We start from the raw sequence: 17,308 nt of genomic DNA, 5'->3' as shown, positions 1-17,308 counted from the left end.
TTTTATATAGTACCTGAATACTATATAGACCAATCCTCTGTGCTACTCAGAGGACCCATCGTTCTTAGAAACGCTCCACCAAGCATTAGAGTGCATTATGTGCTGCAGTAGATTGCAGATAAAATGAGCTGAGACCCTTTGAAAAAATGGTATATGGATGTTTAATTAGTCTTAATCAAGGCTATTGAAATAAATCTTTTCCACACATAAAATTAGATGTAATTTGAATCTGTATAAATGTAAAAAGAGTTTGCGGGACTGCTATTTTACTTCTATTTTTAAAGAAACCCTCAACTCTTACAGTTTCGAGCTGATCGATGAGCTCTTCCTCTCCAGCATGGGTTTTATTTTTCCTCTTGTTGGAGATCCTGAATGAACCTCTGTCTGTCTAGAGACTGCTGGCTGTGGTAGGTTGTGTGGCACTTCAAAATGAAGTTGAGTTACCTCCAACTGGGGCTTCACCATATTGGGCTCTAAACTTGGTTGGCGCATGAGCCATGGCAGAATTTAGGCTATGGATGTCAATCCCGTATTAGTGCTCGAGTTTGACATTTTTAGGACTATGCGAAAGATCGGTTTGTTTTAGTGTTGTAGTCTGTGTGATACACTACTAAAATGTTTTGATGTGGATTTAAAAGGCAAACCAAACAGTGTCTGTCTTGTTTTCTTACAGGTTCAAGACTGGTCAGATCAATGGAGATTTGCTGATATACCACGTCCTGCTAACTCTGAAGCCATACTATGCAAAGCCATATGAAATTGTAGTGGACCTCACGCATGCTGGCCCCAGTAATCGTTTTAAAACAGACTTTCTTTCTAAATGGTTTGTAGTTTTTCCAGGCTTTGCTTATGAAAATGTCTCAGCAGTTTTTATTTATAACTGTAATTCTTGGGTCAGAGAATACACCAAATACCATGAAAGACTCCTGACAGGTTTGAAAGGAAGCAAAAGGCTTATTTTCATAGACTCTCCGGGGAAGCTGGCAGAGCACATTGAACATGACCAGCAGAAACTCCCAGCAGCTACCTTGGCTTTGGAAGAGGACTTGAAAGTATTTCACAATGCTCTCAAACTGGCTCATAAAGACACCAAAGTTTCTATTAAAGTAAGTCTTCTTCATGCTGTTCCTAGTGAACTGTTATATTTCAATAAGAATTTGAGTATGATTTTACTGTCTTAATTCTCTTGTCTCATGGAAGAATCGCAACTTAATTTCTTACAATTTCACATATTTATCTTCATAAAATAGAAATATCAGACTTTTTTTCTCTCTTTGTTTCTTTAACAATAGGTGCTGAACCATTTTTCTTCTCTCTTTTTAAGGTTGGATCAACAGCTGTGCAGGTGACATCAGCAGAGCGTACAAGAGTCCTGGGACAGACAGTGTTTTTAAATGATATATACTACGCATCTGAAATTGAGGAAATCTGTCTTGTTGATGAGAATCAGTTTACCTTAACAATTGCCAACCAGGGCACACCACTCACTTTCATGCATCAAGAGTGTGAAGCCATTGTGAGGTCCATTATTCATATACGGACACGGTGGGAGCTGTCGCAACCAGACTCCATCCCACAGCACACTAAAATTCGCCCTAAGGATGTCCCTGGAACACTACTGAACATAGCACTGCTCAACTTGGGAAGCTCAGACCCCAGTTTGCGGTACTGGTCTTTTAAATTAATATCAACTTTGATAAAAATGTGATTTTCTTCCAAGATTTTCGTAATTTTAGCAAATCTTTCTTGAACAACACAATTTTGCTTTCACCACAGCTCTACAAAATGTACTTATTAATATCAACAAAGATTGCGTTTTGTATAGGTGAAGAAAGGCATATGTAGTGGTGGAGTAACTGAAGGTGTATAGGTAGCTTAATTTCTCTTTAAGAGGGAGAAAAAACTTATGCTTTGCAATATGGGCTTACTAGGTACATTTGATTTTCATGGTATTGAACTTCTTGTTTAATAACTGGGAGCTGTACCTCTTAGAGCAAGCTCTTGGATGTTGTCAGAGGGCTGTCTCCAAATTGGGTCCTGGTTCAATGGGAGCCTCTGAGGCTGTTGGCAATCTGTTGCTAAGGTGCACTTGGAAATACCTAGAATTTCCTGGAACTGAATGCCTTTCTGAGAAATCCATTACAAAGTTCTTCAAGTATCCTCTTTAACTTTATCAGAAGTTGTTTTAAAAAAGTAGTAATGTAATTATTTGTCCAAAGTAATGTTGTCTCTAAAGCTTAAGTGATGCAGGAAAGAAGTTCAGGATTTAAATATAGTACTGGATATTATCAATGCTTATGTGATTTTGAAAATGGTATTACTGTGATCTTTTAGTGTAATGTATATATTTTAAAACAGACAAGAAAACTATTACAAGTCACACTGCTTGCTTTGTTACAGGTCTGCTGCCTATAATCTTCTATGTGCCTTAACCTGTACCTTTAATTTAAAGATTGAGGGCCAGTTACTGGAAACTTCAGGTCTGTGTATTCCTGCCAACAACACACTCTTTATTGTGTCTATTAGTAAGACCCTTGCAGCTAATGAACCACACCTTACCTTAGAGTTCTTGGAAGAGTGTATTTCTGGATTTAGCAAATCTAGTAAGTAACACTGGTATTCCTCAATGCTAACCATGAATTTGAAAAGATTTAAGCTGGTAGCTGTCAAGTTTAACAAGCATCCTAATGTGGCTGAGTCACAGTAAGTTTAAATTAAAAAAGCTTCTTTGAGATGTTTTAGATATTTTCAAAATTACTTATCTATTTCTTAATAACCAAGTTCTGTAATACTAAGCCAGTGTCATGAACTGGAGTGGTATCTGATGGAGTAAAAACATTAATTTGATTTGTATGTTTGAATGTACTCTTTGTGATGAAGCAGATCCTTTTTTTTTTTTTTTAAAGAAAAAAAAAAACCCAAGCCTTGCCTTTCTAACTTTGAAGTTAAAACAAGTTTCGCCAAACATCTCCTTCATTTAGACAATTAAATTAATTCAGAGATCACAATACAAATTACTTGTTTCATACACCAGGAGTAAGAACATTGCAGGAAAAAAAAAAAGAGGTCCATGAGGTTTTGAACTCCAGCAGATACATTGACAAAAGAGTTATGTGGTCCTTTCTTTCAAATTTAATCCTTTCAGATAGATTACAGTTGAGAGAGATATCAAATTCTGCTATGCTGTTTTTGTTATCCCTTTCTTATAGACATAAACCAGTTCTGACTATACTGTTGGAAGCTGTTTAGAATACATTCTCAAGATTAAAAAGAAGTTATCTTCAATAGTCTGCCTATTGTGTGCCTAAATGTACACATCTATGTCACACTTCTTAGTAAGATACTAAAATGTCAAAATCTTGCCAGATTCTTACAAATGTTTCTTGGATGTTGTTGTTATAGTATGTTTCTTTTTGAAGCTTGTCTGTTTGCCCAGTATTATTTGCTCGAATCTGATAATAATTATTTTAGAAGAAAACTGAAAGGTGCTCACAAATAATTATTTACCTATGCATAGAGATCAGTGCTGATTTTTTGTTACAAAGTGAATTTTTATTTCAGGTATTGAACTGAAACATCTTTGTCTGGAGTATATGACTCCCTGGCTGTCCAATCTGGTCCGATTCTGTAAACACAATGATGATGCTAAGCGCCAGCGAGTCACTGCTATTCTTGATAAGCTAATAACAATGACAATAAATGAAAAACAGATGTATCCTTCCATTCAGGCTAAGATATGGGGAAGTCTTGGACAGGTACAAATGCTGCATGATTTCTTGCAATTTGTTTATAATAAAATTATAGAGTTTTTAATCACTTAAATATTAATGCAAAAAGACAAAATGGAACTTGGCACGACCTAAGTATATCCGCTGTGTGGAGAGTCATGAGCAAGTTCTCTGAGGTTTCCATTCTGTAAAATACTTCATAAAACCGTTTCTGAACTCTTGCTTCTAGTACTCTGTTCCTGGCCCGCACTGAGAATTGAAAATTAGAAATATCTGGTGTTAGTAGTAATTACTTCATCAAAACTCCTGAATGTGTGGGTACTGAATGGATAGAACCAAATGCTAGCATTCAGATATGTTAGGCCTAAGGCGATGAAAGAACTTCTTCTGTTTTGTTATTTGCACTTTTAAAACTGAAGCATTTTGATTACAATTAGCAGCGTCAATCGTTCTGTTGGTTATTAGTTGAATACTTACCAAATACTGTCCCTATTCTCCACACAAAGTAAAAAAAAAATGAAAATAAGGCTGTTTTCATGTGTCATTCATGAAATAAGTGTCCAGATAAATGAGACCAGCTTTATTTGCCATGACCAGGCTTGTTCACAAGCAAGCTGACTTCCTCATTGTCATACTATTATTATTTTTTTTAACTGTCATCCGAACTGATGCAGCACCATCACAAAGTTGCTCTTGGAGAATGTGAGAACTGTCAAATGGATGCATAAGTGTAGTTTCTTGATTGGTCCAGTTGGACTGATAAAAATCAATGTATTTTGGAAGTTTGAATCACACTGAGATGAATATGACCATTGTGTAGTATGAAAATCTATTAACAGGTAAATGTGGAGAACATGAAATAAAAAATGAAAAAAATCACAGAAGTCAGTGGGGAATTTTATTGTTGATTTTGTTGATCCAGAATCTCAACCAATTTTTATAATACAGTGAAAGCTGAATTTCAACCAGTACTGAAATAGCTTTTAATCTTAGCTTGCATATTACATTTAGAGAGAGTTCTCAGTGCACTTAGTCAGATTTGGTTCTTCATCCACAAGAAGAAACGTGTTTTACTGGTTGCTGTATTCATGCATGATGAGTGTTCTAAGCAAAATCTTTAGCAGGTAGGACCTTGCTTATTTCTTGGAAGTGCGTGGTTTTTTTCCACCTCATATCCGGTTTCTTCTCATTACATGCAGCATTTTCTGCATAGTTATACTTTAAAATGGAAAAAAAAAAAAGTAAGACACAAACCATATCATAGTGCTTCCAAAGTTGTGAAGAATTTTGATTTGAAGTAAAACCTAATGGAATTCATCTTTATATTTCTGATCTTTACATTAGGCTTCTTTCCAAAAAGACAACATATTATTAAAACCTTAGCTTCAATGTACAGTAGCTATATATCTTTAACTAAAAAATATAATGATTGCTTAAACAAAGGGCGATTTACTGTGGAAAAATTATGTTAACCACACTGGGAATAACAAAGAATTATTTTTCTCTGACAGATAACAGATCTCCTTGATGTAGTTCTGGACAGTTTCATCAAGACTAGTGCCACAGGGGGCTTAGGATCCATAAAAGCTGAGGTTATGGCAGACACAGCAGTAGCGCTTGCTTCTGGAAATGTAAAGTTGGTTTCAAGCAAAGTGAGTTCCCTCCTTGCCTTAATTTCTTCTTATATAGTAATTTCACCTTAAATAGTAATGTGACACTGATATGCTTTCTGATGACTCGGTACAGGAAATAATGAAAAAACATAAAACAGGTTCCAAGCAATAGAATAATTCCAATGTTAATTTGTAATGGCTGTTACTGAAAGGTTGAGCTCTGCTCTTTAACTGAAACAAAATGGTTGCTTTATTTTCAGGTAATTGGAAGAATGTGTAAAATAATCGATAAGACTTGTCTGTCCCCAACTCCTACATTGGAACAGCACCTGATGTGGGATGATATTGCTATTCTAGCACGTTACATGCTGATGCTCTCCTTTAACAATTCTCTGGATGTGGCAGCCCATCTCCCCTACCTCTTTCATGTAGTTACTTTATTGGTGGCCACTGGTCCCCTTTCTCTCAGAGCTTCTACACATGGTCTTGTCATCAACATCATTCATTCTCTGTGCACTTGTTCTCAGCTTCACTTTAGCGGTAAGTTCTTATCAGACTTTGGATTAAGTCAATTGCTTCTTAAGTTTGTTTCAGAAATATTCGAGTTATCTTTCTCTCTTTCAAATGTTCTGAGAATTTGAAAATACTGTGTTGCTATTAAGCTTGTGTACAAACCAGAATGGAGGATATGAGCTACAATAACTATGAGCATGAAGTTAAAGTATGACTGTCTGGTTTAGAGCAGGTGTGACATATAAATTGTATAATGGGTTTTTGAAAAAGGGAAGAAAGTACGTACCAGTAAGTTTCAGTAATAAAGATTAAAGAAAAAAATGTATCTGTGCTAAAACTGGCTGATGTGCATCTTTTGAATGGTTGCATAATGGAGTAACAAAGATATAAATTACATAAGGAAATTGTGAAATTACATGGCAAGGATTTTGCATACCGCTATGTTTCAGCAGTCCTAAAATAATTGATGCTAGCAAATATGTAGCTGTCATTTCTTATTACAGAAGTACAGTATACAACCAGGCTGGATTTTGTGAAGAAAAAAATAAAAAGTTTATGTAATCTTGTTCTTTAAGTATCTGAAAGCCCATTTTATATCTGTTATTGACAGAGTGAGTATGTGAATAGACGTGTACACACACCACACAGATATCTATGTATATTTAAAGAAAAGCTTTGCGAGGATACACAAAGAGAAAGTCAAGCCTTCCAACAGTAAATTTGAAGTACACTGAAATTAAATGAAAGTTCAGAATTGTAAAAATATTCAGTGCTAATAGCAGCGTCTTTGTTTCCTTCTGATTTAAATGGGTTAATTGTAGTAACGAAGCCAAAACCATAATTTGATCGCAGTTTGAACTTTACAGTAATGTTGGTCTTTCAAACCATGAGCTCTCCAGGTTTCTGTTTTCCTAATGCATATGAGGAGAAGCCTCAGAGAACCAGGTCTTTAGACAAGTTTCTTTCTACCTGTTTTCAGACTGCATCTTCCTGGTGGCTGTGGTTTTAACAGTCCATGCGACAGGCCACAGTTGTTCTGAGATGAGTAGCAAAGAAAACGGTGTTTGAATGTGCATAGGATGATTATCTACTCGTGTATTCGTGGGAGCCTAAGTGTGTTTAAAATATGGAATGAACTTCATTGTTGTAAGTCTAATATGTAAAAATTTATTCAACAGAGGAGACCAAGCAAGTTTTAAGGCTGAGCTTGACTGAGTTTTCTCTGCCCAAGTTTTATTTACTGTTTGGAATCAGCAAAGTGAAATCAGCTGCAGTGATAGCTTTCCGCTCCAGCTATCGAGACAGGTCGTTTTCACCTGGTTCCTATGAGAGGGAGACTTTTGCACTGACTTCTTTGGAAACAGTTACTGAAGCTTTGTTGGAGATCATGGAGGTATGTGGTTCAAAACAAAAGTAATTATCCGTAAAGGAGAATGGCACTGCTTACCCTTTTTTACAGGCAAGCAGTGTAGTGAGATGTACCTCCCATGATGTGTTAATGAACGCCTAAGTAGCTGAGTAGTTTCTGAAACCTAAAATAACTGAATATTCTGAATTAAAATTGAGCAACCTGGTCTAGTGGAAGGTGTCCCTGCCCATGGCAGGTGGGTTGGAATTATATGATCTTTAAGGTCCCTTCCAACCCAAACCATTCTATGATTCTCTGAAAATAATACATTTTCTTCATGTTACACGTATTCAAACAATATAATTTTTTTTAGGCTTGTATGAGAGATATTCCAACGTGCAAGTGGCTGGACCAGTGGACTGAACTAGCTCAAAAGTATGTTGTAGACCTCAAAACATAACCCCTTACTGCCTGTGTAGTACACTTAGAATTGTCAACTTTTCATTATACAGCCTGTTTGTTGTATATTTGTTTAATATAGTGTACTCTGTTTCTTCACAGGTTTGCATTCCAATATAATCCATCCTTGCAGCCAAGAGCACTTGTTGTCTTTGGCTGTATAAGTAAGCGTGTCTCTCATGGACAAATAAAACAAATAATCCGAATTCTGAGCAAGGTATATAGGTCTATATCTGTTTTTCTTTGTGACTCATAAAATAACTAAAAATTTTTATTTTCCCATCGAATATAGAACTCATTATAATTTGACAATAAATAATTTCTTCAAACATATTCTTGTACAGAGAGCTACCTGATTGGAAATTTAGTCTTTGTAGGCCTGGCTTTCTATTTTTAATTAATTTGGTGGCAGTAAGTTTCATCAGTGCTGCTATTTCTAGAGTAACAGTAGTTTTGAATATTGAGCTTAAAATTTGAGACACTTAAAATTTGATCCAGAAAAGTCAGTATTTAAATAAATGCGAAATTTTCTGATAAGGCATCTATCTGCATGCACATTATTCACAAGTTCCTTTTTTTAAAGGAAGCTAATAATCTAGTATGTTACAACTAAATACAATGGAAAGCATAACATTTATGTAAGAAAACTTTGAAATGGGCTACATAGCTTGGTAATAATGCCCGTATTTTCTAAATAAGGTTGTGTTCTATTGGAGGTAAACAGCCTGCTAACTAAGTTTCCCTTAAGTACTTTATTAGTGTTCGTGGACATAAAATTTAATTAAACAGCATCTGAACTGAAGAAGAGTTATTTTGTAGTTGTTGCACCCTGTCCTGCACTCTTCTTTTTGTAATACACACTGTGTAATTGTTTACAGCAATAATATCAATATATCAAATATATCACTAGTGTACAGTTATTGTTTAAAGCTTTGATCTTTTTTAAAAAGTAAAATCTAATTATGGGTTCTATTTTTTTATTATTACTCTTTTTTTCTATAAAAAGGGACTTGAGAGCTGTTTAAAAGGCCCTGACAATTACAATAGCCAAGTTCTAATAGAAGCTACCGTAATAGCACTCACCAAGCTGCAGCCTCTTCTTAATAAGGTAAACGAATGGATTTTTAGAATAAACAGTGAATGTGTTTTGTAAATGGAAGTTATAATTGCAAGTGTAACTTCAAAAATAAGGAAGTGTTGTGGTATCTGATGTTCACACCTCATTGCTATGACTGTTATGACTCATGCTTGAAAGTAATACGTATGGGAAATGTGTCACAGATGTTTGTGTATGGGACCTGTGCAAGTTTTAAAAAAGCTTTAGATTGTACTGTTCTGCTTCACCAAACTGGGCCATAGCAATACAGACAAAGGCTATACCATAGTCTGTAGTAATTCTCTCCAAAAGATTTTCAGTCTTGGCTTTCAAATGTGTAATTCCTAATACATGTCTTCTGATCATGGCTTCTAAAAAATTTTAGTCTTGTCTAATGTATTAATTCAGCCATTGTGTGTTACTGTATGAACTGATTGGCATACCAATAGGTGCACTGTTAATGAACCACCTTAAAATTTTCTAGTGGAGTGGCGTTGTCACACACGTCTGAAAGAATATAGTTCTAGGGCACGGTTCTAGAAGGGGTTTCTGGGGAGCATGAATGGGTCTGCAGCTTCTCATTTGTTAATACATTAGAAAATGTGCTAAAAAAAAAATAATATTCCTACCAGGTGTATTTGAATGGCTGGTTTAATATGCATGTTTCACTTTCACGTACATAACAAACTTTTTAGAAGTCTTTGGCTAATCTTGACTTCAATTTGTTTCACTCTGTACTTGGTAGCTGTGCACAGACAGTCTTTGTGTGCCATCTGGATGGCACTGTGGTATTTAAAATTAACAAGAGCAAACAGTTCTGATAGGCTACTTGCACTTTTTTCCACCCTGTTAGTGTACCATGAGCTTACCCTTAAAACACATAACCAATGAGTGATGTGACCATCCTTTACAAGCCTTCCATGCCTGTATCACGCATTTTCCTGCATGTGCTTTTAGGCAGGGAAGATTACAACAAAAAGTCTCGTGTATTTATTGCTAGATAGTTCTTTGAAAAATCGGCTGCGTAAGGGACCCAGGATTTGTTGAATGCCGGCTCTTCCTGCCTGACTGTGATTTGGAGATTGAATTGCTGGGCCAGTTATATGTGCAGAATTGCGATTCACTTTCAACCTGCCTTCCAAGTTGATAACAAAAGATGCTGTCTTTCAGTCTGATGTAGGGCAATATGCATCTGACATTTTTGTGAGCAATGAAAGGGGTATAAAAGAGAAGGGATGGCTTCTAGGGGAGGGAGTGGAAGGCTTGAAATTAATTTGCTTTCTGCTATTCACCTGCTAAGTGCATCAGCACTCTGGGTTCATATGAACACCTGTTTTGTTGGAATGGATATGTTTGAGAACAGAACATCTGCCACAATGTTAGTAATGCATATACAAAAACATGTCAATCCTATTTGTCTTTCACTTACAGGAACTGACTTGAAAGTGGAATCATGGCCTTTTCCTTTTCCTTCTCCTTCCAGGACTCCCCTATGCACAAGGTCCTCTTCTGGGTAGCTATGGCAGTACTGCAGCTAGATGAAGTCAACTTGTACTCAGCAGGTACAGCGCTACTTGAACAGAATCTGCATACCTTGGATAGCCTTCGAGTGTTCAATGATAAGGTAAGCAAGCCCTCTGTTAGTAACCAGCTGTGATTAACCCTTCGTTTATGTAAGAAGTTAGATCTGTTAAAAAGAAAAAAATAATTCCTTGTCCTCTTGAACAGTAGTCAAGCAACTAGAACTGAAATTTGCATTGCAAACTTGCAAAATGTCAGCAGTAAACTAAGAAGCAGAGATGAAGCTCTTATTATTCTGTTCTAAACTGGAACAGAAATGCATAGATACATTCTAATCAAGAGCGCAATTGATATTTTCCTGTAAACTCTTAGAATTACCAAGTTTTGACACTTAAAAAAAATGAGTAGAGGAGTAATCTTCAAAGAAACAAGATACTAGGAAGAAATTCTTTATTGTGAGGGTGGTGAGGCACTAGAATAGTCTGTCCAGAGAAGCTGTGGATGCCCCATCCCTGGAAGTGCTCAAGGCCAGGTTGGATGGGGCTTTGGGCAACCTGGTCTGGTAAGAGGTGTCCCTGCCCATAGCAGGGGGTTTGAAACTGGATGTTCTTTAAGGTCCCTTCTGACCCAAACCATTGTATGATTGTATGAAATACTCTTGTGTCTTATTTTTCTGGGTCAGAGCCCAGAAGAGGTGTTTATGGAGATCAGGAGACCACTTGAATGGCACTGCAAGCAGATGGATCATTTTGTAGGGCTAAATTTCAACTCCAACTTCAACTTCGCACTAGTGGGACACCTCCTGAAAGGTAAATATAGATGTTGCTGTTCATTTTTACATGAATACTCTTAATTCAGAAATAAATACAAGCCCAAGAATAAAGGGAGAAAAAGTGGGTGGTGGATTTTAAGTAACTCAGGTCACAGAACAGGTAGAAAATTAAATGTCCTTTGACTAAAGGACTTTGCTGGGTTTCCTTTATGCATATCCTATGAAGGTCTTCAGTGCAAATGACATAAATCCTTTGCCGTCACAGGAGTGTGTGGCTTCACTTACCACAGTTCATTATGTCTTCCTCCAAGAATACTTTCTATGTGCCTGTTATTTGGGCTCATTGTTTCTTTAGAAGACTGATTTGTGAGCTAATAGATAATATATGCAGAGACATTTGTAATTACGTGGTTTTTTATGCGGAGGGACAGAAATAATAGTCCCAAATGTGCAATTTCTGTTAGCATTGTATTTCCTTACCCTTTATATGAAGCGTCCTGAGAACACACCGAAAAATATTTATAAATATTTTTAAAATATTAATGCTTCATAAATATGCATTCAAAAATTAAATACAATATTTGTTTTTTAACCTCATTTTTTAGGGTACAGACATCCTTCTCCTACCACTGTAGCAAGAACAGTAAGGATTTTACATACACTACTAGCTCTGGTTAACAAACATAGGAATTGTGACAAGTTTGAGGTGAACACCCAGAGTGTGGCTTACCTAGCAGGTAAAATTAAACAAACAAACATTCTTTTAAACTTGTGCTAACTGAAATGAATGAATTGTGGGAATTCTTATGTTACTGGGTTGATTAAAGTTGTATCAATATAAAGGAAACTTGTAACTGGAGATGGACAAGAGTCTGGGTTAGCCTGGGGTGTATCAATCCACAGCTCCTTGTGGACTGAAGTCTTGCCAGCACAGGACCTATTGTGCAAATTTGAAAATACCTGAGTGAGGCTGAAGGTTTCTTGATTTAAATACTGGAGTGTGTGCTTTAGAGCATTCATATTTCTAGTGGTCTAGAAATAGAAATTGTGACTATATGAGGGCAAATGTTTAAGTCATGTAATTCTAACTGGCTGGGGAATATAATTCTTTTTGTATGACCTACTTTTAATCTGTACATTTCAGTAAGGTGTAATTACATCTCTGTGGTCATCTTTGTACTAAGTAAAAAATCTAAATTGAGGGACTGTTGCTTACATTCTTTAATGTGTTCCTGCCATGGAAAACTTACGTTAGCTTTCTTTGAATTTTTAGCTTTGCTCACAGTGTCTGAGGAAGTTCGAAGTCGCTGCAGCCTAAAACATAGGAAGTCTCTCTTGTTGACAGACGTTTCAATGGAAAATGTTCCTATGGATACATATCCCATTCATCACAGTGACACTAGCTATAGGTTGGTTGCCTGACTTTCAGATAATAAAAGTTATCCAAATTTCAATATCTCTTTCCTTTAGTAAAAAAGGTAACCTGTGGTATATAGAAAACTAAAACCCATATTCATTAAAGCTAAGTTAATGTTCAACTACATATTGCTGGTTCCTGACCAGTATGCTACTGTGATCAAGAGTCACAGTGGAATTTGTGTATTGAATTCATATAGATTTAATTTTGAGATCTCTGAAGCTGTTTCAGAGTTTAAATTCTTTGGAAGTTCTTAGTCTTTTTGCTAACCCCTTTCTACGAGACCTTATTTCACCTCATTTTTCATTTATATTCTATAAGAAAATACTGTGTCTTTTGAGAGCTTCAGGATGTACTAAGTTAATCGCTTGGTTCCTGTTATTGGAAAACCTTGACATCTTACAGTCTTACATAAATGGCCACAGAGGTAGCTAGGAAGTCAACCTAGAAGTGACATGCAGAGCCAGTTTGTTTCAATACAGAGTGCTTTACTCGGTACCTGTCTTTTTAGCATCCAGTATGGAGCAGCTGGTTATTAAATGTCTTGCATCTTGCCTTATTAGAGGCTGATTACCTCATGTTTTTCTTATTGCTTTATTTTTATCCTCAAAATTATGTTCATGATAGATTGTTAGTTTTCACGCATTTTTGCTAGCAAAGTAATTACTATTTCTTAATACATATTTCCTGAAGTTTAACCTGTTAGAAAAGATGTTTTTAATAAAGGATACTTTAGCTAGTTGAAAAATTAATGCCTAAATGTGCAACAGTTTTAAAGATTTTCTTAAATTAATTTCTCTGCAATTTCAGGACACTAAAGGAAAATCAACCGTGGTCATCACCAAAGGGATCAGACAGACATCTGGCTGCCAGTTACCCGACAGTGGGACAGATAAGTCCTCGAACACGAAAATCCATGAGTTTGGATATGGGACAGCCTTCACAAGCAAACACTAAAAAGCTTCTAGGTTATTAAGATACCTAATTTACTAATTTGTCTACAGAATACCCCAGGAAGCGTTACTAGAGAAAAAATATACTTGTATTTGTTCTGACTTCAAGTGGTTTTCCCCAATTCAGAGGAATGTATGTAGTTTCTACAAAATGCAAATAGAGAACACTACAATGAAAAAGGAGTAATTAAATTCTTTTGATCAGAGGGGGAGAGGCAAAAAAAAGAAAAAGGATATTCCAGATACTAAAGGTTCATAGTGCTAATTTTCTGCCACCAGCCCTCTGTCAATAAAACCAAGAAGCTGAGTACTTTAGCTTAATTGCTATATTGAATGCTCTATTTTACAGTGGGAGAGATGGTCCCAAAACATTTTAGATGTTTTGGAAGCAATCATTTTTTTTCTTTTATACTTGGCTTCTCAGTGCATCATGTTTACAAGCAAGTCTTAGTATCAAAGAAATGATATGAGTTCGTTCACATAACTTCTGGTTACCCTTTTACATTGTGGCATATATGGAAGAAGAGGGGCATTTCTTTCATTACAATCCTGTTACTGCTTCCTTTACAGTAATCACATTTTGGCATGTTTATTCAATGTGATGTGTTGACCAGGAAACCATAGCATGCCCACAGCTTACACACTGGAATAAATTGCATGCTATCCTCATACGTATTGTGAAGCATTTTGGAAACTGTGATGGAGAGCGGCATGGTGTGACCTTATTTTCTTTACCATCCCTGGAAATGGTGAAAATGTCCCCAGATTCCTATCAGTATATTGTAGATAGAATAGCTTGCCCAGAAAATTGGAAATACTTAAGTGTACGGATTTAGGATTAATGTTTTTAATTTCATGATAAATTGTTTTTAGGTACAAGGAAAAGTTTTGACCATTTGATATCGGACACAAAGGCTCCTAAAAGGCAAGACATGGAATCTGGAATCACAACGCCTCCCAAAATGAGGAGAGTAGCCGAAAATGATTATGAAATGGGTGAGAAACAGGACTAACGCTTTCAGAATAACACTAATTATAAATGCTTTGTATATATACAAAGGATTATTTCTAAATTCAGTGTTTATTTGCTTAGGTAAGGTACTACAAGGTAAGGGAGAAATATGTTAATAATGGCTTGTGGAGAATACAGTCTTCCTTATCACTGGCAATTGAGATTGGAATTAGAGTTGCTCAGTTTGCAGACCCAGAATAAGGGGCAGCTATAAAGTACTGTATACAGGAGTGAAATGAAATAAGTAAAATTTGACTTTTTATGACTTACTAAGTCCTAGCTGCACATTTTTGCAGATGAAATGTGACATAATGCCTAGAATGCCTCTCTTCATCTTCTCCCACATCTGCTTCCTGTGCCCCCATCCCCAATTGCAATGCAAGACCAGGGTTCTTCTGTTCTATCTGATGTCAGTCTGCTGCCTGACCCTGAATATGTTACTTACCACCCCTGGGCCTGTATTTCGTAAATAGGAAATTGGGGTTATTTGTTTCCCATTTGATAATACAATCCCATGTGACAGCCGAGTGCCGCTAGTATTACAGCATAATTGTTGCTTGTATACTTTATGAAAATTCTGTTGAACTCTGAAGTTTGCATATAACTGAATTTGTTGTGCAAGAGCTAATTTTATTTGATTTGGGTACATTTTTCTTTGGATGAGCTGCTCTTTTTTATCTGGCAGAAACCCAGAGAATATCACCACAGCAACACCCACATCTTCGAAAAGTTTCTGTTTCTGAGTCAAACGTCCTCCTAGATGAAGAAGTTCTGACTGACCCAAAAATTCAAGCACTGCTGCTTACAGTTCTTGTAAGCCTTCTTTCTGCATATTATTGTGTTATTTCGGATGTTCTTTTATCTTCCAAAGAAGCATATGGGTTCCTTGCAGTGCTTCTAAATCACATGGATCAGAATCAGTATGTAACGTGTAATCTGTATTTTTGTTGATTTTCTTCAGACTTGCTAGGAATCACTTTTATAAATGTATTTGAAAAATGCATGAGAGCAAATACCCTATTGTTTTGCAGAACATGTCCAACAATTGATCCGTTTTACTTGTAGATTTGTTTACAAACTAATTTTATATAGCAAGAAGTTACCACATATTATATTTTAAAAGTTAAGTGAACATTTTTTGAAATTCCAGCATGATTCAATTTAAAACTGACTAACTAGTAATGTAGCTACCAGTAAGAGAGTGCTTTCATCAGATGCACCAGTACAGTTGCATTCCTGTTATAATTCACAGAGTCAGTTGCACAGTTTTTGTCAAAAACTGGCTTTTTTTTTTTTTTTTTTGCCAAAATAGAAGGTATTGCCAAGCTGTTCTTATTGTGTCCAACGAAGACATGAAGTCACTCGATTGCATGTCCGAAGAGGACATAAATTAATGTTCTGTAATGATGCTTTTTCTGCAACCCAGAAGTACTAAAATCTGAAACTACAACAACAAAAAAAAAGCCTGTAACTACTCAAATTCTCTTATCAGAAGCATGCTAATTTAATCCTTTACATTATCATAGGCAACATTAGTGAAGTACACTACTGATGAGTTTGACCAGCGGATTCTGTATGAGTATTTAGCAGAAGCCAGTGTTGTCTTCCCAAAGGTCTTTCCTGTTGTGTAAGTACCTGAAACTCTGACTTGGCCTTCCTTTTAAAAAGTCTCTGGACCAGAGAAGCACGTATGAGGTACTTCTCATTTGTAGGTTACTAGCTGCAATCTGTCCTTGCCTTGTTGAGACAAATGTCCATTGCAATCTGAGAATTATCTTTTTTTTCCCTATGTTAAATGAATATAAAGTTCCTGCTAGAATAGGCACCCTTGGATAGCAGCGCTACAGATGGTCCCAAAGCACTTCTCAGCGCTGGGTTCTGGGCAGGCTGGCAGAGCGTGGGAGAGCGCTGTGCCGCTCTTGCTAGGGAGCCGGGCTGTGCACATCAGGTTCTCCTGAAAGCTTTCAGCGTCACTGCTGCCGTTGGTCTAGTGGCACAGCATGGCTTTATCACTTACTTGTTACTGTAGGGAGTCAAATTATGTTTTAATGTAGTCATGTAGTTTTCTATAGAAGTCTATATGTAGTGTCTCTCAGGTACTATTTTTGTACCAGTTAGACTCAGATTTTTTTTTTTAATAAGTAACCCAAAAAACTGATTTAAAGTGTGGTTCAAAGTACTCGTTGTATGTATTTCTTTAGATACAGGTTAAAAGTAGCATTCACTACAGGCAATATATGCAAGGGAAACCCAGCTATCAGAAGGTAAAGTGAGGAGACTTTTAAAACTGACTGATGCTTGATTTAGAAAGAATGGTACCTTTTTCTGGTTTTATAAAGTAATGGTCAGAATAAAACAAGTTCTGTGATCTACTGAAATCACAGTTGTAAGTAACTGGCGTTTTGCCTCAAAAGAAAAAATGCTATTAGGAAGCCCTGCATAGACAGCCCTCTTTACCATTACGGGCATTTCTCTGAGCTCATGATGTCTTAAAGGGTCAACACAGAGGCTGCTTGAATTGCCTGTATCATTACTGCCCAAGCTGTACGTTGTTCTGTTTTGTTTTCTGTTAAATCATGGGGTGGGCTTAACATACGATATTGTTCTGTCCTCTTCTGTGTATGCTTAAACTGATTGTCAAACTTGATGGGCATGATATAGTGCAGTAATACAGCATGATCAAAGCCTGAGTTCTGCAAGGGAGCTCAAATGAGACAGTACCCTCGCAAGTTTACAAAAGTGCTTTGAAAGTTCACCTTTGACATGTACACAAATCCAGGGAATAATTTTTTTGGTTGAAAATGATAAACATATTTGCAATCTAAAGTGCTAGGCAAAAAGAATGCTCTGATGGGTCCTGTTGTTACTACAAATTT

At 36.4% G+C, this 17,308-nt stretch overlaps 1 protein-coding gene across 3 annotated transcripts in view; it reads left to right on the top strand.

The window, feature by feature from the left end:
* NF1 (neurofibromin 1) overlaps positions 1 to 17,308 on the top strand; it is a 100,188-nt gene that overhangs the window by 68,133 nt on the left and 14,747 nt on the right. For 2 of the 3 annotated variants that reach the window (XM_040532549.1, XM_040532551.1), the window contains 18 exons: positions 674 to 1,106; positions 1,325 to 1,665; positions 2,401 to 2,603; positions 3,562 to 3,755; positions 5,240 to 5,380; positions 5,602 to 5,881; positions 7,033 to 7,247; positions 7,576 to 7,637; positions 7,764 to 7,878; positions 8,668 to 8,769; positions 10,241 to 10,381; positions 10,961 to 11,087; positions 11,656 to 11,787; positions 12,324 to 12,459; positions 13,278 to 13,435; positions 14,294 to 14,416; positions 15,118 to 15,245; positions 15,959 to 16,059. In XM_040532549.1, the coding sequence (XP_040388483.1) occupies positions 674 to 1,106; positions 1,325 to 1,665; positions 2,401 to 2,603; positions 3,562 to 3,755; positions 5,240 to 5,380; positions 5,602 to 5,881; positions 7,033 to 7,247; positions 7,576 to 7,637; positions 7,764 to 7,878; positions 8,668 to 8,769; positions 10,241 to 10,381; positions 10,961 to 11,087; positions 11,656 to 11,787; positions 12,324 to 12,459; positions 13,278 to 13,435; positions 14,294 to 14,416; positions 15,118 to 15,245; positions 15,959 to 16,059 (3,132 nt within the window). Of the gene's footprint in view, positions 1 to 673; positions 1,107 to 1,324; positions 1,666 to 2,400; positions 2,604 to 3,561; positions 3,756 to 5,239; positions 5,381 to 5,601; positions 5,882 to 7,032; positions 7,248 to 7,575; positions 7,638 to 7,763; positions 7,879 to 8,667; positions 8,770 to 10,240; positions 10,382 to 10,960; positions 11,088 to 11,655; positions 11,788 to 12,323; positions 12,460 to 13,277; positions 13,436 to 14,293; positions 14,417 to 15,117; positions 15,246 to 15,958; positions 16,060 to 17,308 lie in introns of those variants that run through there. The other variant, XR_005813981.1, reaches the window with a different exon arrangement.

Source organism: Cygnus olor, chromosome 20 (genome assembly GCF_009769625.2).
Source record: "Cygnus olor isolate bCygOlo1 chromosome 20, bCygOlo1.pri.v2, whole genome shotgun sequence".
In the NCBI taxonomy this organism is placed as follows: Eukaryota; Metazoa; Chordata; class Aves; order Anseriformes; family Anatidae; genus Cygnus; species Cygnus olor.
The sequence above is the reverse complement of the archived record's forward strand: the minus strand, read 5'-3'. Positions and strand labels throughout refer to the sequence as shown.